The following is an 11,527-nucleotide window of genomic DNA, read 5'->3' on the forward strand; positions in this document are numbered from 1 at the left end:
AAGACCATTACACAAAAGACTCAAAGAACACCAATCATACATAAAAAACAGAGAATATCATAAATCACACATTTGTCAACATGCATTTGATAATTTTTCGTAAGAGTGGGGATCGATTTTTCATAATTTTTTTGTCTCTAAATGCTTCGAGACGCCCGCTATTCCAGCGAAACAATGGATAAACACACTGGAAGCTTCAGATACGAAGTAATAGAGGTTTTTAATTTTAGGCAATTTTGGCACATTCGCGATTTTACATACTTTCCCTATTGTAGATCCAAACACTTCCAATCTGCTCAACGAAGAGTTTCTTTGATCGAAAGCAATCGATTGAGCTCAAAAAACAGCATGAATTTTCAACGCAATTTCGCAAAAAAAAATATTTCTCGTAATTCTTTGAATCATTTGGGCTCATCTCAAGGAGGCGAAGAATCCAACAAATTTCGAATATTTTAGACACTTTTCGGACTCACGATGTTTAACTGACGATATTTTCCATATTGTAGATTCAAACACTCTAATTATGCATATTTTCGAGATGTTACATCCAAATGAACCCATTTGGCTCAAAAAACACGTATGTGGAATTCTAATTTTTTTTCGAAATATTCCTAGGGGTGGAGGTCGATTTTTCACTTTTTTTAAAATCTCAAAATGCTTTTCATTTCACATTTTGTTTATCTCAAAGAAGCGAGGAATCGAACGAACGCCTGGAAAAACACACTGGAAGATTAAGATCCGAAATAATCCACATTTACGATCATTTTAGACACTTTTTGAACTTTCACGATCTTTAACTGATGATATTTTTCTACTAGTAGGCGCAAGCACTTTAAGCATATTTTCGAGCTTCCCCTCCTAAGCCCAAATTTCTTTTATTACACATACCACACCACACTGCCATAAGTGGTGTTTTTATTCTGCAAAATCAGATCGATTCGAACATTGCAAATAATAATTTATCTCAGATCTATTGATGATTTCCCACCTGGCACCTGTTGGGATTTGAGGAATTTGACGAATCTTACAACGTTCAAAGCCTCCGAAGAGCAACCTCACCTTCAGGGAAAGAAAAGCCTTGAAAACGCTCAACGAGGATAAGGAGATTCTCGTTCTACCAGCTGATAAGGGCAATGCAACTGTGGTCATGTCATCATTGAACTACGAGGACAAAATTATAGAGCTTTTGACACCGTCAACGTACAAGAAGTTGGCACGGATACTAAGGACAACCAACAAAATAATTAAGGACATGACAGTTTCGTCCGAGGAGTTGGCCAAACTCAGAAAATCAGAAGTACTCCCACCAAGGCTCTACGGACTGCCCAAGATCCATAAATCGGATGTACCACTGAGACCTATTGTGAGCGCTATTGGAAGTCCGACCTATGATATTGCAAAATATCTAACCATTATTTTACAACCCAACATAGGAAAAACGGACAGTTTTATAAAGGACTCATCCCATTTTGTTCAGAGGTTGCACTCGTTATCATTAGCTCTCGGAGAAATCCTTGTGAGTTTTGATGTTGTTTCGTTGTTCACAATGGTACCAATCAAGGAGGCGATGGAACTTATTGAGAGAGAATTTCCACCAGGCATCGCCAAACTGGTCGAACACTGCTTAACCACAATCTACTTTCAGTGGAAAAACGAATTCCATGAACAGACGGATGGGGTAGCAATGCGCAGCCCCCTTGGTCCGGTGATAGCCTACTACTTTATGGAGAAATTTGAGATGGACACTCTGGACACAGCCGCGAGGAAGTCTAAGTGTTGGCTTCGATATGTTGATGACACTTTCGTTGTTTGGGGCCATGGTTTGGTTGAACTTAAAGACTTCCTGAGGCACCTCAACTCAATCAACCCAAAAATACAGTTCACTATGGAAGTGGAGAAGGATGGGCGACTGCCATTTTTAGATGTCTTGGTAACCAAAAAAATCCAACGGGAAACTGGCCCACACGGTGGACAGAAAAACCGACACATACCGACCGGTACCTGCACAGTGGATCAAACCATCATCCCAGTCAAAAGAGAGGAGTCATTAAAACCCTCACCGAAAGAACCAGAAGAATTTGCGAACTATCTGAGTTAGAAAGAGAATTGGTTGGATTGGATACAGCAAAAACGAGTTTAGTAGAGCAATTTGACCAAAAAACAGAGGAGGTCCTCCGGAGAAAACAGATACGCATGATGAGCGTATGGGTTGGACTTGCCTCCCATGCATACATGGAGTCACGGACAGGATCGGCAGGATACTGGAGAAACACAAAGTCAAAACAGTTTTTAAACCAACTCGAACAATCCAACAGACTTTGAGATCGGCCAAGGACAAACGGGATCCTTTATCAGCACCAGGAGTCTACAGAGTTCCGTGCAGTTGTGGCAGAGCATACATCGGCACCACAAAACGTAGTGCAAACACTAGGATCACGGAGCATAAAAGAAGTTGCAGATTAGGAAAAACAGAAAAATCAGCAGTGGCAAAGCACGCACATCTAGACGGCCACCAAATACGTTTCGACAATTTTTCTAAATTTTAAATAAATAACAACATTTCTAAATGTGACTTGACCGGCCGCGAAAGCCTTCACAGACTACTCGCTATTATTAACCGCATAAATCAGCAATACATTGGTAATACCTTCCTGACATCCCATGTTATAGCCTTTGTTTTTAACTCTATAACATAAAACAATGCTTACACACTTTTCAATATGTCTATCTTTGTTGAAAGACTGAGTAGAACTAAACTAAATGACATCTAACCCAAATAAGTGTCAAATTTTACTAGTCAGGGTAGTTATAATTCAGCCGTCAGGAGGCGTTGGGACTTTTGAATTCGCCAATCCGCACAATGCACAATAGATGTGCATTGTATTGTTTTTTGATCAGGCCCCGTACAGGAGTGGGACGGACGTGGATCTTGGGCCTGCTTTGAAGTGGAATGGAGCTAAAATCGATTGTAAACAGATGTAGAGGGGGAGGACACTGACACTTACTCGGGCAAGGACGCGATGCTCTTATAAGATGCTGACATAACCTTAAAAGACGCTTTTTGTAAACAGCTAAGTTAAGTTGATTATTAATTATTCTTTAGAAATTGCACCTATTAAACTTACCCTGTGTTTGGGTCTGTATGTTGACACTGCGACGTCCCTTGGATGTAGTTGCAATTTATGCTTGCAATAATGTTCGACTCCCAGTTGACCTACATTTTCTTCCGAGAAAAACTTGATATTTTCCCAATAGTATCACATATGCCTGTTAGGAGTCCAAATCAGTTACACCGGAAAACTACTAGATAATTTAACATTTTTCCTACAAAATTGCTCGATAAGCTAAGCACCTTTAGCATGCATTGGGCAGCGTTGCCGGCTCAATGCTCGGGTTGCTTCCTCTGAAGATGGGAGCATAACTGCCGAAACGAGCGACAATTGTTAAAATAAAGTTTCGACAAACTGGTAAAACGCTAGTGATTTATAGCGAGTGTCGCAAGTTCCAACGATCAATACTTCACCCACACTCCCTAAGAAGACTGGAAAATGTCGTTCATTATTAAAGGGATTCTCGCCAGCACAAGCACACAAGCAGGGATTTCCTAGGGTCAAAAAACCTGAACTTTGTTAAATAATCGTTCGATTGGCAGCGGAGGACCTCACGCTTGGCCACCGAGATCACCAGACTTAAATCCACTGGATTATTGCATTTGGCGGGGGCGAACCTTACCTTAAACTACCTTAACACCTCAATCCATACGTACACTCAATAACATTCTCAAAAAAATTGTCGCTTGAAGTAAAATAGTAACACAAAGCCAGAATTTAAACAATTTCTGTATATTGCATTCAACAAATTTGACAATAAAATAGCATTTAATAAATATACATAAATATGGAGTGCAACCCTAATCAAAGGCTATAGGTATATTTGAAAATACATATGGTAGTCTTCTTGCCTAGGAGGTGGATGGACCAGCGGTGTTCTTTTCCTGCAATCAAACATCCCCATGTTACAAACACCTGTGCAAGCGCAACGAATCACCCCCTTGCTACAGGGGGTGGTTGCAAGTGGCCGCTACCCCAACTGATACAGCCAGATCGGATGCAGGTTTCACCATAACAACTAAACTGGCCCCCACTTGCTTTCTTTATTATTAATATCTGATATGTCTGGCTAATTGTATTTGGTTTTTCAATATCGAGATGCTGATATCATTTAAATTGGGTCGGAGGGTCGCCTCTATTGTTATGGAGATTAAATCTACAGGACAATATCGTAAAAAATCAGCCGAACGAGGGGTTGGTGTTTGTATAGGTAAATTAGTAGCGGTTTAAATTAAATCTGGTCCAAGAAAGTGTTTTTTTTTGTGCAAAATTTCAAACCTGCTCCATTACGCAAGTGTACGCCGATGCAAACTCTACTCAATGCCAAATGACATTGACAGTAAAAAAGTCAATGTCAACTCACTGACACTGACGTTTTCACCCGTCATGTAGGTGCTTTGAAAAAAATGTGTATTTTCTGTAAGTTGCGGCTTTTCAAATTGAAAATGTGTTCAAAATGGCTTCAAAACTAAATTTTTCGGTAAGTACCTACCTAGTTAAGATATATTGACTAGTGCAAAAAGGATGGTTTTCTCGATTCAAAATCCTTGCAGACTGTTTATTTTTGGGCTGTTTTAAAGCGCAGTTACACGCTCAAGTAGCACATGATGGAAACTCCACCCTCAGCTAATGGGTTTTTGGTTCTATGTGAGTAATTAAGGCAGCAAACGCATCGTTCTTGTTAACTGCCGTTTTTTTAAATTGCCAAGAGGTCAAGAATGGGTCTGGAAGCTGAATTTTCCTTTATTTCTTCTAGTTCCTAATTGTTTCCGATGGAAAATGTTAAACAATACGATTTCAATCATTTAACCTGGAACTGCACACGCAAGTGAAAAATACACAAACTTCACTGTCAATCCAATGTCAAAAATGAATTGTCAATGGAAATATAAACAAATTTTTACGGCTTTTTATAGAAAATCCATCAAATTAGCCTCGATTTTTTTCAAAATATTTTTTCTGCTGATAATAGTTAAAAAATTAAGCTTCACATTGAGAACCGAAATGTGGCACGCGCAAGTGTAGGATGATAGAAAACTCAATGTCAGCCTATTGAAAGTGACATTTGTTTAACTCGTCTTTACATGGCAGACAGAATTAATCGTTTCTGTTGCAAAACGATGTATTTTTAATAGGAAATGTCTCCAAACTGGCCAAACAACACAATTTCCCTTAAATTAATTAGTTAGAAAACGTCGATTAAACACTTAAAACCGCAACTCAACACGCAAGTGAAAGATGACATAAATGTGACAGTGACGCGCTTTGAAGCTTTGAGGTTTTCAATCAAAGCTGTGTTTACAGTGATATAAAATCAATTTTGTAATCCATGATTTCCAACGTCAACAGTCGCTTGCTTTTGCTTTTTGCTTCTTTTCACCGTAGTTTAATAAAAACAGACCTAAAAAGACTCGAAGCAATCGTAATTTAGATCCATCAGCATGCAAATAACTGATGACGTAAAAACCATTATCGGTTTATTGACAGTGACGTTTTGGACGCCATCCGGGTACATTTCAGATGGTCATAATTATATTTGTGTAGTAAATAGATTRAATTTTTATGTAAATTCCGAGTTGAGGATCGTCGAATAATGTAAACTCGACAGATTTTTCAATTGAAAATCCATAAAAAAATCGTTTTTTTTTTTACTTTTACTTTTTTAGTTTTTACTAATTTAAACTTATTACTGYGCACATACGTCTGATATGACACAAAAGTCAYTGAYAACTCAGTGACAGTGGCGCCATTTGACGCAGATTTCTGGTAMATTTCCATTATTTGAATAAAAAAACATGGTCAAAATTATATAAACTCAAAATTTTTCGACTAGTAATTAAGTCAGCAACGCCGAATAACCTAAAGTTTTTCGTTGAAAATTTTTAATTTTGGACGTCTAAGTTGCCATTGCATTAAGGGTGACACACGATTTGGTTGTATTTGATGCTGAAAAAAGTAGATTTTTTGGTTAAAAGACACCTTTTAGCCCGAAAGCAAGTGTTTTCCATATTGAAACTCATATAAACTGTTCTTTTCGGTTATCTAAAAGAATAAAAGTGACACTTTAGTAGGTATATTTTAGGTGAACCACGCGATTTCAATCGAAATTCGCAAGTTCGAAAGACCAAACGCCCCTGGTGGCTAAAATTATAACTGCACGTTAACTAGTAAGTTGACACTTGTTTTGTTGACTTTGATGTCACATTGATTTTGTCATTTGTTTTGTTTCGCTCTAATCAAATTTTGCCAGATTTTAAGGAAATAGAAACAGATTGAAAAGTGTGTAAATATTGTTTTGAGTTATAGATGTCAACTCCAATAAATCAACAAGTCTGTCAAGTCTCAACTATCACTCGACAACGAGTAATTCGACGTTTCGCAGCGCCACCATCGGAAGTTAAACTCGCTAATAATGTACAAAACAATATAACACTGTCTGGTATAGATGTCGACGTGAAAGTCACCAATTGTCACGTGATCTGACGTCAAACTGCTGGCTGGGTGACACCTTTAGCGCAAAGAATTGTCCCAGTTTGGCATAAAATGCTGCAATCCTGCCCGATAATTCGACCCTTTTCCCATAAATAAAGGCGTTTTGCTTCCCCTACCCAACGCTCTACGATTTGGTAAATCCCTGGTTTCTAAAAACATTTTTTTGATATAAACCGACCTTAATTTGTAGCATCTGGTTGTTCAGTGCCCTTTTTGATTTCCTCTTGCAATCTCAGATGCTCCTGCAAGATCATGTCCTCGACTGAAGGTCCTTCCTCTTCCGTCTCGTCTGTGGACGACTCCTTATTGAGGGCCTTGTAGATTTCCGCCCTGTTCTCCAAGATTTCCCTGACCAGGTCTGAAATATCACGGTTAGTTGCTGCTGCTGTTTCCTTGCTTAGGGCCGACCTGAAAGCACATCCCTGCTGCAAACCATGTCTTGGAGCTCGAATGTGACTTCTTTGATCAGCCACGGCATGAAAGACTCGTCGATATCTAGAAGGAATATTTATGGGTAATGCTTGAAATGTGTTCAGGTGTACGCCTAGGAATGTGGGATTAGACCTTCTTTGATGTTATCCAGCAAGAAGCCATCCGCCTCCAGGCCCTCGAGGACCGAGGGCAGAAGATCTGCCATGTAGCCCTGCATTAGAACAGCGGCCGCAATCCGCTCCTCCATTTCCTTCTGGATCTTCGCTCCTTCCTCATGCTCAGCTATTCGGCGCTCCTTCTCCTTGACCAGTCTTTTCTCTCGCTCCTCCAACCTGCAAGCGCTCCAATCAGGCCAAGCCTGTGTAGGCGTCGTGGGCCTACCTTAGGGCTTCAGCTGTTTCGGTGGAGCGCAGCTCCAAAAATCGGCGCTGCTGCTCCCGTAGGGCGGCCAGCTCTTCTTCCTCCAGCACTTCAATAAGCGCCTGTTCCACAGTTTTGCCTACCAGCACTTCCAGAATGGGCTGAACTTCCATGTCGAAGTCAAACAGCTGGAAAAAGTGAAGCTGGTGAGTGGGACAAAGTCCTCAAGATCGTGTTGCTCGCGCTTACATCGCCTGGGTAAATTTGGGTTTCAACATCAGCCCCAGTTTTGGCCGGGACGTAAAATGGAGAGACGGGTCTTTCGACGAACAGGTCGGTTTGAGTGCACATTTCAGATACAGGAGGATTTACGTAAAGTTCCTCTAGGTACTGCTCTGTCTGCATGTTTTCATGGCGTCTTCCTGTAGGAGACGGAGCAAGGACGAAGGTTGCTGTTTTGCGCAGGGCTTTAAAGAGTTGGGCTTACCAGCAACGGGAGGAGGCGACCCGAGGCGCAGCTGGTTGGCCTTGTAGTGCTGGTTCTTCGCTTTCCTCCGGGCCAGCGCTCTTCTTCGTGCTTCTGCAGCCCGCGCCGCTCCCGATTCTCCATCGCCCTATGATTGAGTTGATCAAAATTCCAGCCCTCAACAAGTAGCATTAACCTGATTTCAGGCTGCATCAATGAGGCCATGCATGTGTCACTTAAATTATCTATATTGGGGCTGATCGATACTTAATGCGGACAGTAAAATCGGCACATTTACGAAAGTTCGTTTCGAGTACTTACTTCATCTCTCGAGAGCAGTTTCGCATACGCAAAATGGGGGTTCCATTTGGGCTGCATTAATAGACGCATTGAGGAAAGTTAGAGGTAACAAAAATGGGCCGATTTTTCCTAGGTAACAGTGCCAAATGCTTACCAAGTGGGGCTGGGAGAAGTTGCTGCCACGGAACACTCTCTTATCGTACATCACGTTGCCGTAGTTCATTTCCCTGCAAAAGAAACAGCATTTAATAGCGCAATTAACTACTTTTCCGGCAAAATTGTGGCCCTTCGAGTGGGATTAGGGCGAATTATTAGCTTTGGTCCTCCGAGCCGAGTCTTGAAAGAACATTCCAAAACAAAATGGTCCTTCGAACAGGATCTTGGTTTTGCCCCAGTGCTGGTGGGGCAATTTCAGCCTAAAGTAAAAGCTTCTTGAACTTACTGTTCCTGAAGTGGCTCGACATTTTCTGCGGTGTTTCGAAGGCCAGCCACCGCCCCAGCAATCTGGGCGGCTGCCAAGGCTGCAGCGCACTTTTGCACGTGCACAAACTTGGCCGGAGTTCGGCTGAGAACGCGCGGCTGGCTGGAGTAAGTGAACAGCTTCTTCGCCTCCACCTTGGGCTGTTTCTCCACATCCTCCCGTCCAGGCTTTGCTGCTTCTTTTTCCTGCTCATTGGGCGGCCCCAAGAAGGTGCCTTGAGGCACGGTTGTCACAAAAGGTTTGCGCGGCCTCTCGGGCTGAAGGGGCGTCTTCTTGCTGCCCTGCTTCTCTTCGCGCTGCAGACGACGCAGCTTTGCGTCGAGCGTTTTGGTGAACTTCGCATCCACCTGGAGCCACAAGGGTTGGAATTTCCCCATTCGGTGATTTCCTCCGCAATCACCTACCTGGCTTCTGAGCTCGTCCAGTTTCACGCCCGCATTGCTGTTGTTGTGGTTGAGCTGGCCATGCGAATTGCTCAGCTTCTTCTTCTTCAGCCCCTTGCTCAAGCCGCTGATATTTCCGTGCGACTTTGCCAGCGCCCTCTGTCTGCTCTCCTCCAAGTTGGTCTGCACGCGTCGCGTGGGGTGGACGATCAGGTTGGGTTTCACCTTGGGATCGTTGCCGAAAGGCTTAAAGATGGTCTCCCCCACCACTGCAATGGCAGGCAGATCGTCCTGGTTGAGGACCTTGAAGGCCACATCGTCCTGCTCATCGGAGGACATGGACAGTTTCGCAACCACTGTGTCCATCATCAGGCCGCGTTCATTGCTCTGATCGGCTTAGCTGGGCTGAAGGGTATACAGCAGGGATTTTAATAGAGGAACGAAAAATTTTACCCTCGAGCATTTTCTGATCTCGGATGGATCTACATGCTTTTTTAGCCGTTGCAACGTTTAACTCAAAGTGACTATTGACTTTTATAGCCCATGGGTGCTTTATGTTTAGTTTGATAAATAAACTTTGTCCTACTTTACTGTATCGATAAAGGAACGAGTTGAATGGACTAATTCCTCATTGTGTGGAGCTTTTAATGCAAACGCTAATGATTTCCCTGCTGTTACCCTGCGAGCGAAACAAAGCCGGCTGTGGTCACGTAGAAAAACGGCGTCGCGACGCTCTTGTAGCGTCTTTGGTGCACGCACGGACTGTCTGGACTGACCGTCGGTCAGTTCGAGGATTTCTGGCTGACCCAACGTCAACTGTTGGCGCATGACGATTATTATTAAATTGCCATTAACCGGCATTTGAGGGCAATTCATATGAATTACTTGTTCCTTTTCAGTAATAATTATGCCTGTTCCAACTATGGCAAATTCAAGCAGGTTTCCGTTTGGGTCACTCGAAACTCCACGTCACCCAATATCTATGGGTCTTCTTGCGATCATCGATTGGGGCGACTTTCTTAATAAACTTTTCATGCTGCCACTAATAGTGTTATAGCGTTTAGGAGGAGGGTTTTGTTAAAATTTTAATAGGGTCGTTCACTCGCCTGGACGCGGATCAGGATTGGTCTCATTGGCAAAGCACTGCACTGAACATTTTGTAAAAAACTTAGTGTATCTTATTCTGATAAGGTTTTCACTGAAATGAAGATCACTTCCATTGTAGAAGACACTGCACTAAACAAGGCCTGGATAATACTGTATTGAGTTGCGCTTTTTCAGTTGTTGCCGCTCTCTGAGTGTTATGAGTTAATGAGTTATAACTCATCGGACAATGAGTTATAACACACGCACTGCGCCAACTTCTGAAAATTCCCTGAGTTGCCCAGGCTTAATCAGAGTATTTTTGGCTCTAAACCAATGTTGTTTAGTTCACACTGGTTTGTGGAAAAAACCTGTCAAGGGGCCAGTTGAGAGTGTTTTTTTGGGTTCAAACCAGTGTCGTGCCCGAAGGGTTCGGCACAACATCGACTTGGCATCGCTCCATCGCCAATAGATTCGCAGAAATTGATTAATTAACTTTCGTGCCCATTTTTTCGGGATGGTGGTGCGAATACCAAAGTTTCATACTAAAACTCTCCACTTGGTTTAATCTTGCTTAGTTTAGCAGAAATGCATTTTTGAAGTGCAGTTTACGAAGAAACACTCGCAGCCCAAGTTGGAAGGTTTCTCAAATCGTCCCCGATAATATCGCTGAAAGACGAAACTTTCAAAATCCACATATTAATGTGTGCTCCTTCCAACAGACGCCTTCGCCACGTTCTATTTCACTCGGTTGGGTAAAACTTAATTTTTTGAAAATTACCACACAATTTATGCACAGTCTCTTTTAAATTTGAGTTGCCACCTGCCTAATGATGGCTCAACAGCAAAACTCTCCCCATCCTGAGAAGAAAGTGCGCTCTTTCGAATACACGATTCTGCATTAAGCCATCTCACTCACTTTGGCAGAAATTATGTTTTTTAATTAGCCGCAACTTGGATTTAATTTCTCTTGAACCAGTGTGGCGGCAAAAAACACTGTAAACTTGTCAATTGATTAGTGTTTGCCGAAAAACATCTCTGCCGTCCTCGAAGATCTCGCAACTTTTACCCGCAGAAAACTCGCTTGTGCTTCTGGTTGCTCGAAAATTCAAAAACAAAGAAAAACATCTGGAACGCCAATAGATCAAATTTGACTACTGGTAGTAGGCCTGGAAACACTGTGTTGCCGCTGTCTGAGTGTTATGAGTTAATGAGTTATAATGCATTAAAGCGGATAAAAGCTTTAAGAGACCTGAGACCGGAATAACACTCCAGACAGCTTAAAGAAGCTACGTTTTCCCAGCCACGTAATTGAGTTACTGTGTTGGGTTGGCGCACCAAGCCATTTGCGCAGCACTGCGCTAACTCCTAAAAATTTACTGACTTACCCAGTCCTACACTAAACATTGTGTAAAAAACA

General features: G+C 42.2%; 2 protein-coding genes across 4 annotated transcripts in view; both read right to left on the reverse strand.

The window, feature by feature from the left end:
• Positions 1-3,568, reverse strand: part of LOC109544132 (SET domain-containing protein 4) — a 6,121-nt gene extending 2,553 nt beyond the window's left edge. Inside the window, exon 1 of one of the 2 annotated variants that reach the window (XM_048662505.1) lies at positions 3,126-3,568. Coding sequence is in view for 1 of the 2 variants with exons in the window: in XM_048662503.1 (XP_048518460.1) it covers positions 2,648-2,663 (16 nt within the window). In the remaining variant the exon portion in view is untranslated. Of the gene's footprint in view, positions 1-2,647; positions 3,060-3,125 lie in introns of those variants that run through there. The other variant, XM_048662503.1, reaches the window with a different exon arrangement.
• Positions 3,569-3,826: 258 nt separating this feature from the next.
• The window catches only part of LOC109536062 (radial spoke head protein 3 homolog B), a 13,036-nt gene continuing 5,335 nt past the window's right edge, over positions 3,827-11,527 (reverse strand). Inside the window, exons 1-11 of one of the 2 annotated variants that reach the window (XM_048662501.1) lie at positions 9,703-10,276; positions 9,046-9,429; positions 8,603-8,988; positions 8,315-8,387; positions 7,882-8,008; positions 7,644-7,816; positions 7,416-7,582; positions 7,167-7,366; positions 7,011-7,097; positions 6,781-6,960; positions 3,827-3,994 (exon numbers count right to left, since the gene is read on the reverse strand). In XM_048662501.1, the coding sequence (XP_048518458.1) occupies positions 6,782-6,960; positions 7,011-7,097; positions 7,167-7,366; positions 7,416-7,582; positions 7,644-7,816; positions 7,882-8,008; positions 8,315-8,387; positions 8,603-8,988; positions 9,046-9,393 (1,740 nt within the window). In that variant the 5' untranslated portion in view covers positions 9,394-9,429; positions 9,703-10,276 and the 3' untranslated portion in view covers positions 3,827-3,994; position 6,781. Of the gene's footprint in view, positions 3,995-6,780; positions 6,961-7,010; positions 7,098-7,166; positions 7,367-7,415; positions 7,583-7,643; positions 7,817-7,881; positions 8,009-8,314; positions 8,388-8,602; positions 8,989-9,045; positions 9,430-9,702; positions 10,277-11,527 lie in introns of those variants that run through there. The other variant, XM_048662502.1, reaches the window with a different exon arrangement.

This window comes from Dendroctonus ponderosae, unplaced genomic scaffold, assembly GCF_020466585.1.
Source record: "Dendroctonus ponderosae isolate FM_Combo_2020 unplaced genomic scaffold, Dpon_F_20191213v2 Dpon_F_20191213_11, whole genome shotgun sequence".
Lineage (NCBI taxonomy): Eukaryota > Metazoa > Arthropoda > Insecta > Coleoptera > Curculionidae > Dendroctonus > Dendroctonus ponderosae.